Raw genomic sequence first — 23,108 nt, 5'->3', positions numbered from 1 at the left:
GCTGTTGCTGTTAAGTTGACACCATGTTGACTTTAAACTTCTCCAGTTAAAAAACATTTGCTTAAAAATGATTTCTTCGTTTTTATTGGGACAAATCGCGTTAACAGTAATGTCCTAGTTAATCGGTACGAAAAGTGTACGAAAACTTTATTTACATAGCAGTGTAAACATGCCTTACAATTAGACTATAGTTTATTGGAGGAGACTCTGTATAAAATATATATTTATATATAAAACTGTTAACTCGTATAGCTCGTTAGCCGATGTTTTGAATGTGCTACATATTGTAATAATATGGTAAAGAATTGGGCATCAAATAGTAATAGCTACCATAAGTGTGTATATATAAAAAACAATTGGCGACAGAAAACTAATTAGGTTGAGAAAAACAAGTGATATGCTTTCAGCTGAATACACACACAAGCACACAGTACTTAGGCGAATATATATCTATATATGTGTGGGCATATAAATAAAAATAGTATGATATTGAAATAGCTAATGCAAATCTGCACACACATTGTCGAGCGCGCGTGTGTGTGTGTGTGTGTGTGCACTATATACATATGATATATTAAATTCCGATTAAATAAAATCAATTGGCCCGCTGCTATTCGATCCTGATGCGTGTCGTCGAACGTCGCAGCGTGAGGCATTCCTTGATGACCAAACGCATTAGCAATATCATGGCTATAATATCTGCCACGATCAGCATATAGAACACATTCTCCCAGCCATGGCTGGATATCAGGCCCGCCAACAGTGGCCCAACTGCTGCGCCAATGGAGCCCGTGCCGTCTATTATGGCCGTGACTGTGGCCAAAGCATTGGCATTGCCCTCCAACGAGCTATGCTGACCCAGCTCAGCGCTCACCGAGGTGGTGATCAACGCATACGGCCCATTCACAAAGATGCCGACTATGATGAGCAGCAGCACGCTAATCGTGACCGACAATGCGCCATATTGTTGATATAACAGCAGCTGGAAGCGTGGAAGAAGATGGAAGATTTATCAATATACGATATATATATATGAGCAGAGAAATCTATAAATCTTACTATAGGCGAGGCAAAGAACAACATGACTGTGCACACTGTGGCGGACATGCCCGTAAGATCGGATAGATAGCCCGCGGCTATGGCGCCCAAAATGCCGCCCACATCGAAGAGCGTGGAGAGATCAGCGGATAGCTCCGGACCCAAGGTACCTAAATGAGTAAATATATATATATGAATATATGGAATATATATAATTGGAAAATATAATTTACTGGAAGACTGTATATAGAGCGGCAGCCAGTACATGAAGGTATAGCTAACCAGCTTGGTGAAGAACAGGCAGAGCGAGAACTCTACAACGCCCGGTATATGAAGTGCGTCCTTAAGGCTGATGGGACGACCATGTGCTACAGGACGATCCCTTGAGCTCTGTCCAGCCAGAATGGGCGTACGCTCAGTGGCCGGTGAACGAAAGCTGACCTGATCCTGCGTGGATAATAAAATTGTTAATGAGCGTATCAAAATAATATAATTAACATATATACACAGATTTATATATATATATTCTACAGCAAATACAGTAAGCAGTTAAGAAGCGGCACACGTACAAAACTAGCGATTAGAAAGGACATAGCACTCGATAGACATGCACTTACGGTTTGCGGTACGGCATAAAAGGACTGTGCATAAAACTGGCCGTGCGTCGAATTATATTAGATGAGCGAAATCATAAAATGCAATAGCTGAAATTGGAAGAGCACAAAAGCCAGGTATACTCACAGCTTCGCTGCGACGCGCTTGCTCCTCATCATTGTCGGCATCATCGTCGTTGTCCGCATCCGATTCGTTCGATATGATGCGACGCTCCTGTGCGCTGTGCTGTGGATGACAGCCCACAATCTCTGGCTGATCGACCAGAAACAGAAACAATACAAATCCAACAGCTCCAATTATGATGCCAGGCACCACAAAGGAGAGCGCCCAGTCGGTTTCCACATAGTGTGCGGCAATCAGTGTGCCCAATATATTGCCAATCGATGTGTGACTATTCCAGATGCCAAAGATCAGGCCACGCTTCTCTTTGCCAAACCAACGACCCACCAGGGTAACAACACCCGGCCAGCCTGTCGTCTGAAAAATGCCCGCGAAGATCTGCACGAATATGAAGTAGCTGAGGCTGTGTATATTGGAGGTGCGAGCGACGCCAAAGAGGTACGTGAAGACGCCAGTCATGATCATGCCCATGGATAGGAAATAGCGCAATGAAACGCGTTCCGCCACAAATCCAGAGACGAACATGGCAATCGCATAGGAGAAGAGAAAGGCGGAGTCTAGCATGCCAAACAAGCTCTTCGAATCGGGGCCATCTAGGAAATGAAAAAGCTTTAAAACCCTGCCAGTAGAATCCTAGTTCAACTTACCAAACGGCGCATAACCGCAATCGGTGCCCGCATGAGGCTGTGTATCGGAGCAGTTGTAATGAAGCACAGATTTGACCACAGATATGGGTTTACGGGACATGTGGTAACAGGCATAGGCAGCGAATGTCAGCAGAATGATGGACATCTTGTAGCTGCAATTATATGGGCCAATCTAGCATTAGTAGCTCAATTGGATTCAACTCCGATCAATGGCTTACCAGAGCTCCTTGCGGGCGTGAAATCGCGGACAGTGCCGCGATAAGCTCTGAAGGACCCGTATGCCAATGGGTATATCATTGTAGCTGTTGCTCATTTTGCGCGTTCGCGTCACTGACGATCTCATCGACTGGCCCAAAGCACGCTCTCACTATTAAGCAGCTGAACACGTCCAGGCGGGGCAGACGCGTGTAGCTACTTATCTAAATTGAGCTGAAAGAGGGAAAGAGATGTACAGATGAAAAAGAGTTGAATAGAAAATGGTGATATGAAGAGAATGAAATGAGAGAGACAGAGAGAGGGAGTAAAAGTCAGATATTTAGAGAAAGAGATAGAGAAAGGAAGGCAAGAAAGAGGAAGAGAAAGGGATGAAGATAGAAGAGAAGAGAACAGAAATCTTGAATTATTTTAAAGGCTAATACTATAGATCCTCTTAAACCTAAGTTCTTAAAAGATTTGATATAGAAGCAATAAAGCTCTCTCATTGAATGCATTTATCATAAACAAAAAGTCATACAGCTAAGCTGAAATAGTCCATATTTATATTCTGAATCATTCTAAAATGAATATTTCTAAGCATTTTTCAGCTAAAGTTGGCATTCGGTGATTAGCCGAATGAATGTTCGGATTAGTGATAATTATTATAATGCAGTACAGGACAATCAACATAGGTAGCATGTGTTAGACACATGGTTTAGCTTAGACATATTTAGTTTTCCTTTCAAGACAACGTTATCATTGAGGAACACATGGTTTTTCTTTTTCGTAAACTCTAATGTTCCGATACGAACTTTTATATAGTTCTTTAATATTGTCAGAATTTTGCATTGTTCAAACGTTCCTTATAATTAGATTTCTCCATCATACATATAAATTGATATGCTGTTTGTTTATCAAAAATTTGTATATTTAAAAAAAAATATTTTCATTATTGGAATTATCAGAAGGTAACTGAAAATAAGTTTTTAGCCTACTTATTTAACCTACTTTATTTATTATGAATATACACAGGTGCTTGAATAAAATTAAAACCAAATTATGCCAAGCCTCATCAAAGCAGATTCGAAACAGACTCAACTGACTATAACGACTAACAACTTGAGCATGCATGTATCAAGGTAAGCCAGATGGAATTTCGTACGTTTCATTAAAAATCTGCAAAAACCCTACACACATAAATACATAAACAAAGAGGCAGGTGTACATCAACAGGTAGTGTTGACTGTAGCGCTGACGCGGCTCAAGGAAACATTGATCGAGTGAGGGAGGGAGATAGTGACGGAAACTCAATTGCGATTGTTGCACAGCGACCGCTTTAGTTTCCTATGAAGTTGCTGCCCTTATCGCATTTTTTTTGTCTTCATATTTTGCGCACAAACACATTAGCACATTAACACATCAAAGCACACGAACACACACACGCAGGCACACACATACAAGCATACATACATATGTTGTCACTGACAACTGTCAGGCTTTGTAACAAAATGCCCAAAATGAAATGGAATTATTGCCGGCATATACATATACACGTATTGAAATTGTAATAAATTTGTTACGCTGGCAAAGTTGAAATATGATTACTGCAACGTAGTTTATTTGTTTACTGATATCTAAAACAAAAAGACACTGCTTTTTTGTGTGACGTTGAACTGCGTCTGTTTGCCCTTGTGGATGTTGCTGCTTCTACTCTTTGCTTACTTATGATAAACTGTCAGGGCAACACTTTATAAACTGTTCAAATCAATTAGTTGATTATTGTTTACTTTACCGTTAAACGAACATTAAACAAATAAACAAAGAAGCGTAGCACATCAAATGTTGTATCGAATCGTTCGGTATATGTTCAATCGAACAACTCGAGAAACTGAATGAGCGAACTGCCCAGTTCGGTCTGTTGTCTGATCTAACAGCTGTGACCGCTCACTGTTTATGCAAATATTTATGCAAGTTATCGATAGTTTATTGGACTGTGCCAAATTGAGTACATGTTGTCGATGTGGAGCGAATTCGAAAAAGTGTCTGTAAATAATTTGTAAAAAATATGTTCAAATTTTATGGAATTTCAGCTGAAAAAGCTCTAGCTGCTTTGTAGATGTATAAATGAATTTATTGATGTCAGCAATAAAATGATTACAGTTGGCTATGCTCAAGTGGCAATTATTTGCAGTTGCTCCATAAATAATTGAAAGAATGAAATAATTAAAATATTTAATTCAGTAATGTTTTTTTCTATTTACCTGAAATATATTAACTGTACGATGAGCCGAGCCAACATAAAACAGGGGTTTCTTTGAGCATTCCTTCGCTAAGTCGTTATTCACCACATTTAATTTCGCGGCATTTGCTTTGTACCAACATATCGACAACAAAAGAACAGTATGCTAGGCGATAACACTGGTCAGTGGCGATAAGCAAACCAACTCTGTTAAGCTTTAAGCGTTAAGAATCTGTTATATACCAGGGGCACGCAGTTGTGTAACTTAACATAAAATGCCCGCGGTTAAATTCAAAATTCAAATTGAAATTAGAAACCGCGCACTGAATTTTACTGAATAATTGTCTTGTGAAGCATTGTTTAAATATTGTAAAATCGCACGTGCAAAATTTTGTAATTTACTTTGACAGCTAGGCGTTATATTATTATTCTCGCCACTGTCGAGATCATGCGCTAATTATAAGACGGACACGCGACCGGATAAGAAAACGATGAAGTGCACACTATTAGTCAGTTGTATTTGCATTGACAATTCCGTGTAATTCGAATCAAAGTGAAGTACAAATCTAATTCACATGATTCGGCTTCTCTAGACTTGGTAACAGACAGCTCTATATATTTCTGATTTTCTGGACTGTACAAAACAAAAGTAACATGCTAATTTATTGCAATTGATTTTTACATGTGAAAAACAAGTTGAGTAATTAGAAGAATACAAGGTGCTAATTAGAGCCAACTGCCGTTTAGCAAAATATCATTTAGCTCTATTGTATAAAAAGCTTTGCTGGCGCACGACTTAGTTACACTTTGAATTCCATCTTCAAGAAGATAACAGCTCAATTGTATCTCCCTTAAAACAGAGCAATCAGTTAAAAATCAGATCAAACAGAATGCAGTCTACTAAGGTGAGTAAACCGTGTGAGCATACAGCTGAATTGAGTTTTCATAGAAGTCTCTCTCATCATCAAACAGCAAATTTGTCAAATACTCGCCTACCTTGTGGCCCTGCAATTGGTCTGTGCGTATCCCAGTTCCATTGAACCGATCCAAAGATCGACCGCCGACACTGTACAGACAGATGTAGGGTATGCGAATGTGGAGCAACTCTACAGATTGGAGCGCAGCTTAAGCAGATTGCGACGCGCCGTGGCTGACCTGCCCTATGACGAGGCCGATGATGATATGGAATTGGCCGAGATAAATGTATTTCGTCCACTGTTCCGTTATCGTGCCGAGGTTGCCAGACAGGTGCCACAGCCAAATCAGCAACAATTTGGTTAACGGACCAGCATATACCCTGTAATAATATAGAATACTCATCGGCTGCATCGATTCTCAACGCATTCATCATATCAACACGTTTTATACCAAAAGTTTAGTTTATAGGCAATTAAAAGAAACCATTCAATTTGATTATTTAACATTTAAATATATATATATTTGTATATATATAGTTTATTAAAGTTTTTATTTTATACATATGGTAAAATTTTTATTGGATTTCTTGAGTTATTATTATAATATATTTATTGAAAAATATTCACATGTGATTAAGCATATATACACACACATCTATAAACAATTCTAATTAGTTAATTAATTATTTTGTTGCGTTTTTAATGTACAAATATTATTGTTTTTTGTGCTTTTTCGGCCACTTGGCGTGGATAACACTCAAATTCCTTACATTGCAATGGATTTTCATATTGAATATATGTATATATTTATAAATATATTTATATATATATTTATATACAAAAAATAAACAACTCATCGAAATATATAACTCAACTAAATTCGGAAGACAAAGACAAAAGAAAAAGAAAAATATGCTACTTTAAACAATTTCTAAACTTTTCAGTTCTTAGCTACACTACACATACACAGTTAATTTATATATTTATATATAAAACTGAAGAAGAAGGGGATTTGTTTGTATATAGTTATTAAACTCTGCTCAATAGCTTCTGGCGAAATAAAATATTTATAGTTGATTCTTTTAGCTTAAAGCTTAGAAAAACTGGTTCCTTCATATTAGGAAACTCAATTTACGTTTAGTTCATAGTCATATATAAATATAAATGTTGCATTTGCTTGGTTCCATAAAGTTGCTCGCGTTCCTTAAATTGTTTTTGTTTTGTTTTTTGGTTGTTTTACATTAAATTTGATTTAATTTTTGATTATCAGGCTTGAAAGACACAATTGTGTCTGCACTTTAATGTATGTGAATGTGTGTGTGCTTGTTTATCGTTATGGTTATCGATATATCGAAACCTGTTTGCATTTGTAAGGTTAGGTTTAGTGGTTCTTTTTGGTTTTTGATTCTTATTCTTTGTTTTTTAAAGACATATTCACATATAATTAAATAGAATTACAAATTACATATTATCTAATACATATTACAATTACATTTATTATATATATATATATTTGTATATATGTTATATATACTCTCGTATAACTTGAAGCATTTGTTTTTTATTTGGTGTTTTTACTTTTCTTTAAACTGGTTATTGAGCTGTTCATCTTCTTCTTCTTCGCTTTTAGAGCACCTGCAAGTTCTCGCAATGCTTAAACTTGGAATCCTCCTTGCCCAGTATCCAGGTGAGCATCTGTCGTGCCTTCATGCTGGCCAGCATTACGCTGCGGCTCTTATACCAATGAGCCGGAGAGCTGCCATCGCGCGTACCCTAGTAAACGATGGTAAGTCAGAATACTTGAATAGTTTACGCACTTTTCATTTTTTTCATCTGCGTATGTATGTATATATTTGGAATATTTGTAGTGGTTAAACAAACTTAGTATTTGTCCCAAAATGTCAGGTGTTTGGTTTAGTCAGAAAATTGTGTGTATGTGAATAGCAGCAAAATGTAGCAAAGGAATAACAAACAAGAACAAAACAAACATGATGCATGAGGTAAATTGAAAACAAGTTTTCTACATTTGACATCATTTTCATTTTTGGCACACCTACAAACTATGAGTGTATTAATAATATGAATTTTTAAGGGGAATTTCTGGGGAGTAAGAGGGACAAGATATCAAAGAGAATAGGTTTACAATGGTGAATATGAAAGTTATCGATATACGGGTCGATCTATAAATTAACTTTATCCAATCAATTCTTTAAAGATTTTCACAGATATTTTCCGGAATTGACTATATTATATCTATAATTAAGATAGTCGACTGATGTTTCGGTTATATTCTGCATGCGAATTAGTTAATATTTAAAATTGACGTAGAACAACAACTGAACTTGGAGCTAAGGGGTCTAGTAATTCATTAAGATAAAGAGAAAGAGAGAGAGAGAGAGAGAGAAGTTGAAAGTGGGTAAGGGAAACGGGGTAACATTTAGAACGGAACTGTAGTTGCTGTAGTTGATTTTGCTGACAGCATTACTTACCGCATCGTCGGCCTTAAGATCAGTCAGAGTCAGACATTTATCAGTTTCTACAGTCTCTACGTGCTTGTCTTTGCTATCTTTAAATTTAGTTTTGTCTTTCGACTTTTTTGGATTCAGCTGCGAAAGCGATCGATTACACATTACACATAGTACATCGAAAATAAATAAAATTACACAAATCAATGATAGAGATAGATAGATTAAGAGAGACAAAGAGAGAGAGAGAGACAGATCGAGATAGAGATTGAGCGAGAGAGTTTGAAAAGCGATGATGATGAATAACAAATAATTGTTAAACAAAAAGTCTCGAGTATTTCTTACAGCTAGTCGCTTCTGCCATCATCGAGGTCTATGGACATTGCGTTCCATTGCTCTCTATCAACTTACGTGCAATAGATTTTGATCCTTCTTCAAGCGTATTTGGGTCAAAGTGCCAGCGAGCAGTTCATCACAATTATGGTTAATGCCCACCGAAACCTCGATGAATTTGGCGCCAAAGGTGCAGGCCAAACATTTACCATCTAAACGAGTGAGAGAGAGAAAGGGAGAGAAAGAGAGGGGTAGACTGTTAGCTAATGAGTGTTGGTCACGCACTGGCTGGACAACTTGCCCTGCGCTGAGACGGCGCGTGATCTGGCCAAATCAATTTTGTTGGCCACCAAAATGGTGGGTCGATGGCGCAGCAAATCCATGTCCTGCAGACGTGATAATATCTGCTTGGCACGCGTAAACGACTCCTTATCAATGCAGGAATAGACAACCAGAAATGCGTCCGCCTTCTCCAATTCTTCCTGAAACAAAACGAAACAAACGAAACCAAAACAACGAAAATTATTCAACAAGTTTTTCAAACTCAACTCGAGACTCTCAAATGGCTTAAACGAGTGTGCGCCTCTCTGTGTGTCTGTGTGTGTTTGTGTTAATTTAAAAGGCAACATTAAAAGTTAGTAAAGCTCAACTAGAAACTACATCTGACTGAGGCAGTCCAACCGCTGCATGCAATGCCATAAAATGCCAGCCAACAGCCATGTCCTGTTGCCTGCATTCGTGTTTCCTGCCTGTTTTTTACTTTACGCTCGTAAAAATTAAAATTATGGCCACTTTGCTCCCATAACGAGGAACATTGTTCACAAAGAGCGAAAGAGAGAGGTGGAGAGAGACAGAGAGAGCGGGAAAGAGAGAGTGAGCCCACCTTTGCTTGTTTCATTCAGTTGCATCCGTATCTAGGTTCGCCGCCGCGAATGTGAAAAGTTTCGCTGCACTTATAATGATACTTTAAAGTACCGTCTAAATTAACAGATGTTTTGAATATTTTAGAAGTTTGGGTCATGCAACGGTTTCTGGTTGCACTTATAACAATTGCAGTTCGGCCAGTTGTTCCGCGCTTGTTATTTCTTAAGGAATCTTTAAATTTTGAGCAAGTGTTTCTTTGCTTAAGATTAACTAAACTTAGGGACTCGAAGATTTTAAGAATAGGATAGAACAGCAATTATAGAAATAGCATATTTATGGATTGATCCTTTCAAAATGTTGCCTAAGAAGTTTCTTATACACTCGTTCAATAAATAACCGAATAAACTTTTTGGTGAGGCGATAATTTATCGACTGCTTTCATAGTTATGTCAGCTTCTGACTTGCCGATATCTTCGTTTTTGATTCCTTACATCCATCTATATATGTACATTGCGCTTATAGAACTTATATCGTCTTTCAATAACTCTAAGCTCTTGGCTCAATCGATTACTTATCGATACTATACGTATCCCCATCCCACTCAAGCCACATATCGTCATTGTTATTCCGTTTTTTTTTCGCAGTAAGTTGCTTTCGCAAGCGTTGCAAATGGCGGATGTGACACTGCATTTTCTAAGTTTTTCCTACTATTATTCTCTTGCTTCTTCTTGCTCCACCCGTTCTCCTGGCTGGCTGTTCGCGGTGTGGCGAAACAGCGACCATAAAGCAACGCCAGGCACATCCGGCATTTTGGCAGGAATTTACGATTGCCAAATGCACACAGCAAAAGTTGTTAAAAATGACTGGAACTGTGCGTGTGTGTTGGTGTGTGTGTGTGTGTCGGTGTGTGTACAAGCCAGCCAAGGTGTTTATGATTGACGGACACGCTTGTGTGCATTTGCCTTTTGCGTTGAGCCAACAAATTTGTGGTTGATTATTTGTTCTTTCAACTTTCAACTTTTGCTTTATTTAATAAATACGCTTTGTGCTTTGTGTGTCCCGAATGGATAAATTGTTGCCATTTCCTTTTGTTTGTCAACGCTGCAATATGCCTGTGCACCCGCACTCATATTCACACTCGCACTCTCCCTCCCTCTCACTCTCTCTTTCGCACTCTCTGTCTGTCTGTTTGTCTGTCTGTTGCCCCACAGTCGTTGCCTTAATCATCGCCATTATTGCTCGCGCCAAACTGCGTTGCCCTCAACTCAATCCGATAAATGTACATACATATATATTGATATATATATATAGCAATATATATGTATGTTTGTTTGTATGTATATTTTCTTGCCTCAGGATCACTCTCCACTCGCCCCGCATTCGCTCTATCTATAACTTGCGTCTTTGTCGTCGTATTGCCCGTTGGGCTTCTTGCTGGTCATTTGGCATTTGGCCAGCAATTTGGCATTTCGATTGCATGTTTATCGCTCTGCTCTGTTTGTTCATGTTTTTGTTGTTCTTGCTGTTGTTGTAATTGTTGTTGTTGTTATTGCAAAAATTGTTCAGCATTTGTTATTCTTGCCATTTGGCCATAACCCGCATTTCCCTCGCTTTCACAATTATGAGCGTTACGTATGGGCCAGAAACAGCAGCGGCAGCAGCAGCAGCTCCTCCTCTTCTTCTTCTTCTTCTTCTTGTATGTATTTCATAAGAGCATATTGCTGTCTGTCATTTACAGCTGAGGCGTACAAATGATCTGCTTGATTCGCAATGCGCAGGTCCTCCACGGTCAATTTTAATTGCTTTTTGAAATTTTGATTTGTTTATATATTTCATAAATTTTATTTATTTTATAAATATTCATGGGCAGATATGTGCTATAAATATTTGTTTTTAGGCGAATTTTTTCAAATAAATATTTGTTATATTTCTAGTATACAAATTTTATTATTAATTATATGATTGATGGGATATGTTTACAATATCAAACTGATCGAAGATCTGAATGGTTTTTTTTTTTTTTTTTATTATTTTGAGAAGACAAAAGAATGCTTTTGATTTAGATAAAATTTCCAATATAAACAACAATTGTATTAAAGCTTTAATTATGAAGGTTCTTAGTTAAGCGATAGATTTCGATTTATTAAATTTATTATATATTGTAAAAAAGCAATTTCTTGATCTCTTTCTCTGATGAGTTGCAGCTGCTTATTGGTTTCGCGTTCAGTTCTTTTTATTATATCATTATTCTACTATTTAATATATATAATATATATATTATAATAATATTTATATTTTATTTTAATATTTTGTTCACTTTATAATCGCCTTCAGCCTAAACACTGAGCATCTCCTAGTCAACCTTTAGCACCTACATTTGTTTATATTTTCATATTGTTTCCATTGTCATTTCCCATGCACCTGACCAGCTTAACCAGCTCTCCAGCTTAACCAACTCTCCAGCTAGTCCAGCGGAATGTCAAGGCTCTGTATAGAGCGCCCCTTCGCTCACGTTTGCCCTTCTTATTTTGAGGGCACAAAAATCTCGTTCGTAATATTTGCCACTTGTGTATGCAACCACTGTAGCCACATGCCACAACAAGCAGGAAACCCTTTTGCCTTGCCTCCCTTCCCTACAACATTTTTTTTATGCAATTTCAAGTTCTCGTAAAGTTTTTGGGCAATTACTAAACTTCCTGTGGCCTAATTAAGGACTGTTAAATGTTTGAAGAGGGGCAGCAGCTGCTGCGGCACGCCCACTGTTCAAATTGCATTAGCTGTGCTAAGCATATGTAATTAATTGAATTAAGGCTAAGACGAAATGTTGAATAATCAAAAACTCAAAACTCAAGGTGTAGATGGAGCTGGTCCAATTGTGTGAACAGTCTCCAGATTAATAATGAAATATTTAACTACCATTAAAACTGGCTACCACACACACATACACACACACACACACACACACAGCAAACAATACATAAGGGAGACAAATGAGATAATTGCTTGATGGGACAACTAGCCACAAGCTAACGCTGGGTAAAGTTTGTCTGATTGAGTGGGTGTTTGTATATGGATGTATATGTATATGTATAGGTGTATTTGTGTGTGTATATTCTACAATTTGACAAATGGTTACCTCGTTACTCACCTTGCTGTCTGGATTGCCGGTGTGCAATTTAAGCTCCGACTCGATGCCATTCAAAATAATTGAAATATTCTGTTCGTCCTCATCGCATTCTGTGTGAGTGGGCGGCGACTATTAGAGTGTCTTTAGTTGTCAGGTGTCGGAGCCTAGCACTCACCTGGGCCATCGTAAGCATTAATGCAATCGGAGGTGCGAAACTGTGAGACGAGCGCCTGTTTACCCACGCCCGCTGAGCCGAGCATCTCGACGCGATAGAACTCCACGGGCTGATGATTATCCTGGCCGGCATTGTCATTGCCGTAGCCATTGCTGCTGCTGCCGCCGCCGCCTCCTCCATTGTAATTGGTGCCCAAGCCAAGGCTGCTGCCGCCACCGCCGCCGCCATTCATGCCGGCCATGGCATTGCGCGCATGCATGGGGCTAATCGGTGCGAGGCTGTTGCTGCGCGAGCGGCGTCTGCGAAAGGAGTCGCCTCGATTGATGATGCCTGCGGACAGATGTAAGCTGTGTTACCAAAAAAAAACAAAAAAAAAGGAAAACAGAAAACAGAAAAACAACAGAGCTGAAAAAGCAACTGCTCTAAATGCAGCGTGTGTGGCTTGGGCAGATGCGGCGTATGCGCAACGTGCGGCCATATGTTGCTCATACGCCACGTTGAGCCGAGCTAAAATTACAGTTGCCAGCCGCAGGCCAACTACAACAACAGAAACAACAACAATGCTTAATCTAGCCTTTGTATGCAGCTTTGCCTCTCCCTCTTCTGCCTATCACTATCTCTGTCTCTCTCTGTCTCTTTCTCTAACACTAACATGTTGCCCGTTTTTGCGCTTTTCTAAATGCTGCTGCAGCCAGTTAGCTAGCCAACCAGCCAGCCAGTCAGCCTGGCCCTTTCCCCACAATTTCAATATATTTCGTGTTCTTTTCGTGGTTTATTTGAAATGGTTTTTGTATGCAGCTGCGCTGCTGTTCAGCTGTTCAGCAGCGAGCTGACAGCTAGATTGAATAGAGGCTTTAAATTTAAAAATTCATTAGCTGAAATATTTTGGCATGCGCTCTTATCTAAAACATTTCAGGCAAGCACATTGAGGTAGGCAATTCGTATGCCAAAATTTACATACTATACACATATGTATATATCTTTCAATTTGTGGTTTACAAGCAAACAGAAGCAGAAACAGAAACGAAGCAAAGGGCATGCTGAAATGTCAACTACTAAATGTTTGCTTGCTTATATAAATAATTAAGTTTTGATTGGTCGACTGAGTCGAGTCTCTCGAGTCTCCCAATAGACATGCATAATTGTGCATGTATTAATTAATATTGTTATGCGAATGCGTTGAGGTGGTAAATAAGGCAACAGAGCTGATGTATGGCATCAAGGTATTCAGTTAACAATAAATTTGTCGAGAGCTGCTGCATGCTCCATGATATCTATTGAACAAATCAAACGGGATTTAAGCAAGAACTAGGAGAAAGCCAATGCAAGCTTGAATAGGTGAAAGAGTGAGAGTTGGAGTGGGTATGTGAAGGAGTTGTTCATTCAGATAATTATATTGTACTTTTCATAAGTAAATAGTCGAGACATGCACTTAAATGTGTCATGAAATATATATTTGCTAACAGAAATGGAGCTCTTAATGATTATCTAATATATTTAATACCACACATGGATTCCATATACCCCTCATTAAACAGCCTTACGTAGTTTCTAGGGTATACAAACCCATAATTTGGCTAATTAACAAATATTAGCATAAATTAAGTGAGCTGCTTGGCCCTTTCCCCAGTTGCGGCATTTCAGTAAATCCTGTTTATGTTCCTCATGGCGATCGAAATGATATTTAAGTGAAATATATTTATCAATCTATTATTATAGTTGAAAATCGAATAGCCTTTCTAGATGTAAATATGCTCAGAGATATGTATATATATATTTTTTTCAATGTCGCGTAATCAACCCAATGATATATAAATTTATATATTTATTCATTAGGAAAACCGCAACAAAATATTTACATTTGACTTGTGCGCCGCTGTTCATGGCGTTTGCTTTGTGTACATTTAAATGTCATAAATAGATTTATTGCCCGCTTTATTGCATTCAGTTATTTCTGTATTTAGGCGAATGAGTGAAACAGATTTTTGCTCAAGAAAATGCAAACGCAAACGCAGCAGCGCTCATTAATTGTGTAAATTGAATTAATTGCCAAAATGGCAATAAAAATTTGCAAAAACCCATCAGCATATGCTCGTTTGCGGATTGAAAAGGGCATATTAGCTTTGAGCACTGGATAGGTGGATAATTGGATATGCTGAATATATGTATAGTATATTCCTATAGACCATATTTACCTATGTATTTTATGAAGAATTTGAGTATTTGAATATTTATCGAAGCATTTTCATATTCTTTATCTTTTCTGTAGATCCAACAAAAAAAAAAAAAAAAAGAAAAAGAAAGAAACCTAAATAATTTTTCACCGTTTTATTTCTCACGCTCTGCTCAAGCGAGAAATATATTCACTTTATAGAATTGCCTTATATGATATTAAAAATCTATAAAACATATTTCTTGAAAATAAATCCCTCACTATTGACAACTTGAAATAACTTTATATATATATTTTTCTTCAGTTATTTCCCAACAATAAGCGAGTATTATGCAGTCACGTACAATGCCCACACTCGTTCATCATTGGAAAGCTATGAAATTGCCTGGCTGGGTGGCAATAGGAACACAAAAGAATCGGAAAAATGATGTAGAATTGTGCGATTTTTGCGAAATATTTCATTTGTGTTTCCCTACACCAAATAAAAGGTGAAAACTGCTGGCAATAAAATCTTTAGCTTTGATACGAATGGGCCGTTCTAGCTGCGTGTGTTTGTTACAATAAATATTTGTACAAATGCCGAATGTTTAAATTTAGCTGAGCAAATCATCGAGTGTTAAGTTATTCACAAGTTATTTATGTTTCAGATCTACCTAGATGAACTCGAAAATGTAATCAAAAATAGTTGAATTCTGGCTAACTAATAAAAAAAAAAAAGGAAAACATTTTCGAAAAAGAAGAAGAGGCTAAAAATGAATTTCTTTTCTTTTGTTTGGCTTTTGGATTTCTAAATGGATTTTCTTTTTTTGTTTCAATCAGCGATTTTCGTTCGCTTTTGATGTGTCTTTAAATTATTATTTTAGCTATTTTTTCGATATTCCAAATTGCCTTTTTCGCACATTTTTTATTGATGAATAACTATTTGAGAAAATAAATATAAATTTTCATATGCCGAAAGATTTACAGATCGATGAGTGTTGCACGAGATGTTGCACATGTTTTTGCAATTGTTTGACTTTATCAGTTTGGGGTATATGGCATGCTTTCAAGGTTGCTTCTGGGCATCCCATAGTAGACTATGTGTATACCCTGTACTGTACATGAGAGAGCCAATGGCACTGCAGGGGATATATGGAATATATATAGACACATGCGAATGCAAACATAGTATAACTACAGTTAAAATAATAAACATAGCAGAGATTTTAATGGGTTTATAAACAAAGTGGAATGTAAATACGATTGTATAAAGATACAAACGGATAACGATCAAATAGAATAACGGCTTTGGCTTTGGATACATATAGAACTATAGCTGGTAAATATAGAGATAAAAATGTCACAAATGTAAATACATATTGAAATGTCTTTATGTACAGAGGATCACTAATGAAAACGAATAAAGTGTATTCTTAGATAGAGAGAAAACTAAAATGACATCTACTCTATGTAATGTTAGTTCTCTCTCTATCTTATCATTTCTTTGATCCAGAGTATATTCATATATATCTTACATTCCTTAGTTTTATTTTTACTTTTGGCCACATTTATTTCAACTTATGACCAACCCTTTTATAGAATAACTGCTAGTCGAGCATTTTCCCTCAGTTAAACTTTCTATTCTATAATTCATTTAGCTCGGCTTACAGCCAATTGTGAATTGTGCCCAGCTGTGTGAACGGCAACTCAACCAAATCATATGCTCGCGATGCGCTCAAACACAATACATATACACACACGCGTATATGGGCCACGCCCACCCACATTGCGCGCCCACTGAATACAGAGATTTATACGGCAATGGAACGTGCGTGGACATCATTCAATTATAATTCAATTTACACAGCGAGCGTCATCATAACCAGGCGCAAAAAGTCCATAAGGCTCCCAAGCCCCACTTCATAAGCCATTTCAATCTTGAGCGCACAGCGAGAGAGGGAGAGAGAGGGAGGAAGAGAGACAGACAGACAGACAGACAGGCACACTCATGCAAACGCATTGTGGGCACTTTCGGACAGCTTTTCATTGAATTTTCCACTGGTTGGCGCTTCATTGGCTGACGACGACGGACAACGGACAGCTGACACACGCCAGCATTTCAATTAATCAGCTACCAGCAAACCGTGCTCGCCTCTCACGCACTTCACTCATGTGTGGGTTCTGTAAATTTTCTTTATTTTCCCTTTGCATTTTCCTCATGCTGTTTTAAATGATGTTTAAATTCAAACAGTAAACATAATTGATGTGGGGGTTTTGCTTGCTTTACGGTTTGGTGAATCGTGCCCAAGTTGAGTGCGTATTAAGTTTAATTAAATTTGTGCACATGACGCATTCAATACAACCGCAAGGGCTCCACAAACACACGCAGTCCCTCTCTACCTCGCCCTCTCCCCCTCTCTCTCTCTCTCTCTACCTCTCTGTCTGTCTGTGTCCCTCTCTCGAGGGAATAACTACTTGCACATGCAAACATGTTCATGTATTTGAAAGCAATTTAGCTGAGAAATGCTGGCAACTTCATTGAATTTTAATATGCAGCGTGTTTCATATGCCATTTGTAACATCTCACGTCTACCCTCCCTTCTCGCTCCATCGTCCTTCAGCATTTCATTTCACCAGAGTCTGACAATTTAACGCACTCAACTCAAATTTATAATATATAATATATACATGCAAATGTATGCCAGGAGACAGTCACAGTCGGTTACAAAAACGCATGTGAAATCGTTCGACTGCCAGCTGAATACCCTAATAAGCATTAGGCTAAGATCGAATAATAATGGTTCAATATAAATATTCGTAGATGATATTAAAAAAAAATAAATATATATATATACATACATTTAAAATATCTATATTGTTTCTATATAAGAAATATACATATTTTCGAAAGTCAGCTTTCTTTTAAAAATAAATAAAATTTTAAATAAATTTTGATTTCCATTTGCATCAATTTATCAATAAATTTTGAATTTGTAAATAAATTTAGATTTATATTTGAGCAGACTATTTTATAGTTTTCGCTTTAATTAAATAATATACTAAAAGAGAGGAGAATTATATGTAGCTTTTATATAGCTTAACTAAAAATATAAGAAAATTTATTATATAAGACATCAAAAATAATTTATTTAATCTGCTCAAATTATGTACGTCACGCTCATCTTTATTATGTGCAATAAAAAGAGACAATATAATTATGCAGATGTACTAAATACGTTTACTAGATATATATAATGAATATATATATATGTATATTTAATGCATATCGTACACAACTACTCCCAGCTAGTCACCACGGACCCTTAAAGTCCACCCCAGAGGACAATAGCGACAACTAACAATTAAAAGCTGAAGCCCAGACTGCAGCTGCTGCCGGTGCTCATAATACCCGCTGTTAGGGCAAGCAAATAAATGCTTGGTGTCAATTCAAGTTAAGTGTGTGCGTGTGTGCGTCAGTTGAGCTTAAACACGTGCTTAAAGCCAACATGCATATATGCATACAAAGGCGCCCACACAGACACACACCCACACTCACCTTGTTAAGTTTTCTGTTTTGGTTATTGTTTCGCTTTTCGCTCGGGCCACGCTGCGTATGCGTAACAATAACGTGACCCAAATATAGAAGCGGCATCTGCCGAAACTATATAGGACTACTACCACTACTACTACTATATTTAGTTACTACTATATTTAGCCCAGCATTGTGGCCATCTTAAGTGGCATTAAATGCCACTAATAGCCTTTTGGGCCACAGGCGAAGATTTCACTTCAACAACAACATCTTGAGACCATCATCCATTCATCCATTGGCCTGCCACTCCCACTCATCCTCCCGTTGCGCACGTGTGGCATTTGACATGTATGTCGCTCGCTGGCCCCATTGTAAGGCATAATCTTTGGCTTTAAGCAGTGCAACCTTTTCGGTTTGATTTGCCATTTCGAAATTAATAAATGCGGCTAAGAAGCCTTTTGAGGCAGCGGCATTCTCTGACTGCCACACACTACTCACTGCCTGTGGCAGCTTTCACCTTTGTATCGCTGTGCCCGCTGGCTGGGGCTTTGTCACTTACCTCCTTTGGATGCACTAAATGTGCGCAGGCGATCCACATCCTCGTCGTCGTCGTTCACTCTCAGGTGATGCATGTTCATTGTGGGCACGTCCAGAAAGGCGTTCGATTTTCTATGCCCTGCAAAAAAAGAGAAAAGGAAAATCATGATATTAATTTAATTTCTCTCTCTCTCTCTCTCTCTCTCTCTCTCTCGCACTTGCTGTCACTCTGTCTAGCACTTTAAATTGCATTACAATCAACGATGGCGTAATTTATGCAAGCAGCAAGCGTTGCGGTTTCTTAAGCTTCAATTGTGCCCAAGTGGAAACAGAGTTGGGTTTTCCTTCACCTCAAGATTCGTATTTGAATAAGTTGGCAACGCATACAATGGAATACCGTGGCATGGTAAATTTTGTAAATTTAAATAAATATTCGATTGGATTGGTTGAACGAAAAATAGATGCTTTAATATTTTGATTACACTTTTTTTTTCAGTTTGGAGACATTTAATTCATTTATGAGTAATCCAACTAGTTTTAGGCTATCTGATTTACATTATTCTGGGTCTAACTGTAGATAATTTACATGCAAAATTTAAGATGAATGAATCTGATTGAACTGATCAGAATGTAGATCCAAGCTGATATGAACTGATTTTATAAAAATAGAGCTGCTTTCTATAGACCTCAAGATTAAATATTATTATCTGGCTATATTAAATAAAGTCAATAAATGCTTGCACTAGGAGTTAATAATACTATGATTTGATTAATCAACTTATTATTATTTCATATATATACATATGTATATATTATATACATATATCTCACATACTCTCAGCACAGAAATCTTACGAAATCTTTATGGACTTATTTAACTTGTGTAGAATCACCTACCTAGGAAAAATTTACACAACACACTATGTATATAGCCATATGCCGTATACAACCATATATTCCATATGTGTGAGCAACAGAGATCTATGCTGAACTGATCGTTGCTCCGAAGAGCGATGCCTTATATTTAAAATTCGAATCCGATTGGAGCAGTTTTCTTACAAATAAACATCCCTTTTGCTAAAAATACTTTTTTTTTCTCAATTGCTGTAGTCTCCCACGGTGGGTAATTGGAGCACAGGGCACAAGTGTATTTCGGATGTTTGTATACTCAATCATTGGGGATGGTAGGAAATTCCATGCTTGCATACTATATATAACATCTATACCAAATATACTATATTTGTATAAATACAATATAAACTAAATACTGTTTATTATCTGCCCTTGATTTATTTTATATCTTTTCACTTAGCTTTTATCGAAGTTATCCAATTGCTCGAGTTACATCACGCTTCTATACCAATTATATGTATTTATCAAGGGTTTTTACGAACACAAGCCTAAAATAATACATTTCTTGCCCGTTCGTTTGACTTTTCACTTTTTTCTCCATTTTTCCTTCATAGTCCGGAAATGTCAAGTTTTTCAACATTTTTTTTTTCACCCTAGACGACTTGCTTGTTGTTTGCTGCCTGACACAGATTTCTACAAAGGCAGCAGTGGCAGCAGCAGGAGGCAAAAAGGGGGGGCGTTAACATAAGTACATTTTGTGTTTTATACAATTGGATGGACTGCAGAAAGTGGGTCAATGGTTAAGTTCAATGATCGTCCAGTCCTGAATGGCTCGACAGGGCGTTAATTAACTCAACTTTATACGAATGATAATCTATTATAGCGAGAGAGAGAGAGAGAGAGAGAGAGAGAGAGAGAGAGAGAGAGAGAGAGAGAGAGAGAGCTATAGCCACTGAATGTTCTTTAAAGTGAATCAAATGTTGTACAGAGACTTAAGTGCGCTCAGCTGTAATAAATAAACACCCGAAACTTGTTTGTCGCTAGCTCCAGCTGGTGCTGCTGGCTGTAAAGCATTTTTATGACCCACATTTAGTTTGGTCTATTTGGCTAATACGCTGGGCTGCATTTAATGTCGCCATTTAACAACTTGTCTAATTTGTTGCTAGCTCTGCCGCACTTTTTGATAGCCCCTGCGGGTCATTAAGGGTACTCCCACCCCGCCCAACCACTAACACTTACCGTGTGGTTGCGGTCGTCGCTGTGAGAGTTTGCGACGCTGCGGAGGCGTCTCCGTTTCGCTCAGTCGAGGCTCGCTGGTGCAATAGGAGCGCGTATCCTGCAGCGTATTTTGTTGTTGCTGCTGCTGTGCCTGAGTACGTCGACGTACCTGTTGAAGCAGAGAGAGAGAGAGGTTGAGTTTTAACAGAAAGCAAAAATAAATTGCCATCGCCAATTCGGCAATTGTAAATCAGTAAAATTATATTCACTTATCTATAAAAAAAAAGAAACTTCACAGTCAAAGACTTTCGACATTAAAGTCTTTCAATTTCAATCAAGTTCAGTTTGGTCTAACTTAGTGTCGGATGGTTTGAAAAAGTTTGTGAAAAAAAGAAGTTGGCAAACACTTTCTTACAGTTGATTTGCTCCTGAAGTAATTCGTATCAACTAAGTTTTTTATAGGCACTAGTTGACATATGTCTTAATAAAAGTTTTAACTTTTTAAGCCTTCAATATTCTCACACCTATTCACTTTGCTTGAGGGGGAAAAAACAGAAATATATATAAAACCCCCACATGAACTGGTTGCTTATATCTTTTGAAAGCAGATATAAATATCCTTAATTGCGATATCTGTTATTCCGCTGAGAGACTTAGACTTACGGCTCAAATGGCTGCAGACTTCTGGGTATTGAACACAATTAGTCTAACAGCGTTAATTCTTCAGATTAAGTGTTTGCCACCTTAGCTTATAGCTTAACTAATTGTTTGGCTAGTCGAAGGAATTACTAGAGATGCCTCCGATTCCAAGAAGTATATGTATATTCTATTCCTCGCTAAACTGGCAAGTGTTTATGCCACTTAAGCGAAGAATAAATAATGTATATATACTTTTTGGAAGCCGCAGTTAAGTTAAGCCTAAAGTGTCGTATACTTGATACCAAAAGAAAAGAGAGAGTGCTATATATACATGAACCTAAGGTAACCTACTTAATGTGTGTGTCAGCCAAAGAAAGAATTCTTGGCATCAATTGATGAGCTTACTTTTTGTATATATTTTATGGCAATACAAACATACTCTCCGATTCTACTCACAACTAGTCAAGCTAAGGTCCTAGTGACGTATACTTAATATTTGTATAAATAGAGAGAGGTAGCTTGCATCACGCCGACGCAACATTGCAACCTGTTCACGCTGATGAATAACATATACATATACTTCATCAAATGAAAGCTATCTCATTCAATTATGCGAGCTTCGTAATTAGCTGAGCTTAAAACCAAAGTGGCGTATACTTAATCTGTGTGTAGTACAAAACAAAGAGCGCTTGGTAGCCACTTTTATGGAATCGCAGACAACGTCTTTTTCAGTCCTTCACAGTAATTAGTGTAGCTCAAGCTAAAAGTGATTTATGCTTAATCTGGGCCAGGCTTAGCCACGGCACCTCAGCAGCATCTCAACCTGTTCATAGCCATGAAATTAGAGGCATCTCGTTCTCTGCAATGAGGCTCGTAACTAGCTAAGCTTAAGGCCAAAGTGGCGTATACTTAATCTTTCGCTTTTAACCCATCATCCAGTGCAATCAATCAATCAGCTGCAACGGCAACTGCACGAAGGAGAATCACCAGGCAGAAGGCAATGGCTATATCGAAGGCTATCTTTGATTTATGCACTGGCGCAGCAATAGAAGCAATAGAAGTAAAATTAAATTGCAAAACGTCGAACACAAATCAAATTGCATTTGTTTGTTTGTCACGCAAGCAAAGCACGTGCCACGCCTTGTTTTACTGTCCCCCAGCTATTCGAAATTTATGGACTGCTTCAAGACTTGGCACAGCATCAAGGCGACAGCTCTGACTGATTAACGCCAAGCGCAATGCTTGGCTAGCGGTTGAGTGGTTGGGTGGTTGGGTGGCTGGCCAAGTGTCAAGGGTGTTGCACCACTCATTCATTCCGTGGCTTGTTGGTGCATTTTCCTTTTCTTTCTTATTTTTTCTTTCGAAATGGCAATCAACATTGCGTTTGTTTCAAATGCACGTCCTGTGGCTAACTTAATCCCAGTTTGTAGCAACTGCAGCGTG

General features: G+C 37.9%; 3 protein-coding genes across 6 annotated transcripts in view; 1 reads left to right on the top strand and 2 right to left on the bottom strand.

Moving 5' to 3' along the window:
* Positions 1-61: 61 nt before the first annotated feature.
* On the bottom strand, positions 62-4,524 carry LOC6579314 (glucose-6-phosphate exchanger SLC37A2). Of its 2 annotated transcripts, XM_015163588.3 has the most exons (8): positions 4,408-4,524; positions 2,639-2,849; positions 2,421-2,572; positions 1,780-2,366; positions 1,656-1,691; positions 1,272-1,485; positions 1,060-1,208; positions 62-982 (listed from the first exon to the last, which is right to left on the bottom strand). In XM_015163588.3, exons 2-8 carry the CDS (start codon positions 2,761-2,763, stop codon positions 611-613), a joined length of 1,635 nt encoding a protein of 544 aa, XP_015019074.1. In that variant the 5' UTR covers positions 2,764-2,849; positions 4,408-4,524; the 3' UTR covers positions 62-610. The 2 variants fall into 2 exon arrangements, with proteins under 2 accessions (XP_015019074.1, XP_002005210.2); XM_002005174.4 differs by lacking the exon at positions 1,656-1,691 and having other exon boundaries at positions 4,408-4,522.
* Positions 4,525-5,111: 587 nt separating this feature from the next.
* LOC6579313 lies at positions 5,112-6,312 on the top strand. Its single transcript, XM_002005173.4, has 2 exons — positions 5,112-5,759; positions 5,827-6,312. The coding sequence occupies exons 1-2, from the start codon at positions 5,745-5,747 to the stop codon at positions 6,133-6,135; spliced, it is 324 nt and encodes a 107-aa protein (XP_002005209.1). The 5' UTR covers positions 5,112-5,744; the 3' UTR covers positions 6,136-6,312.
* Positions 6,313-7,303: 991 nt separating this feature from the next.
* LOC6579312 (GTP-binding protein RAD) overlaps positions 7,304-23,108 on the bottom strand; it is a 37,659-nt gene continuing 21,854 nt past the window's right edge. The window contains exons 3-10 of one of the 3 annotated variants that reach the window (XM_002005172.4): positions 21,048-21,195; positions 18,979-19,095; positions 12,736-13,065; positions 12,582-12,670; positions 8,871-9,051; positions 8,648-8,781; positions 8,261-8,377; positions 7,304-7,544 (exon numbers count right to left, since the gene is read on the bottom strand). In XM_002005172.4, the coding sequence (XP_002005208.2) occupies positions 7,398-7,544; positions 8,261-8,377; positions 8,648-8,781; positions 8,871-9,051; positions 12,582-12,670; positions 12,736-13,065; positions 18,979-19,095; positions 21,048-21,195 (1,263 nt within the window). In that variant the 3' untranslated portion in view covers positions 7,304-7,397. Of the gene's footprint in view, positions 7,545-8,260; positions 8,378-8,647; positions 8,782-8,870; positions 9,052-12,581; positions 12,671-12,735; positions 13,066-18,978; positions 19,096-19,174; positions 19,415-21,047; positions 21,196-23,108 lie in introns of those variants that run through there. The other 2 variants (XM_044010700.1, XM_015163586.3) reach the window with 2 other exon arrangements.

Source organism: Drosophila mojavensis, unplaced genomic scaffold (genome assembly GCF_018153725.1).
Source record: "Drosophila mojavensis isolate 15081-1352.22 unplaced genomic scaffold, ASM1815372v1 contig_80, whole genome shotgun sequence".
Lineage (NCBI taxonomy): Eukaryota > Metazoa > Arthropoda > Insecta > Diptera > Drosophilidae > Drosophila > Drosophila mojavensis.
Note: the sequence above shows the minus strand (reverse complement) of the source record. Positions and strands in the feature narration are given on the sequence as shown.

Bases quoted from the DNA above. Each gene is read 5' to 3' on its own strand.
- LOC6579314 (XM_015163588.3), bottom strand. From the start codon at position 2,763: ATGAGATCGTCAGTGACGCGAACGCGCAAAATGAGCAACAGCTACAAT. The intron at 2,573-2,638 runs GTAAGCCATTGA...ATATAATTGCAG, and splicing joins CACGCCCGCAAGGAGCTCTG to CTACAAGATGTCCATCATTC. The intron at 1,692-1,779 runs GTGAGTATACCT...ACGCACGGCCAG, and splicing joins AAGCGCGTCGCAGCGAAGCT to TTTTATGCACAGTCCTTTTA.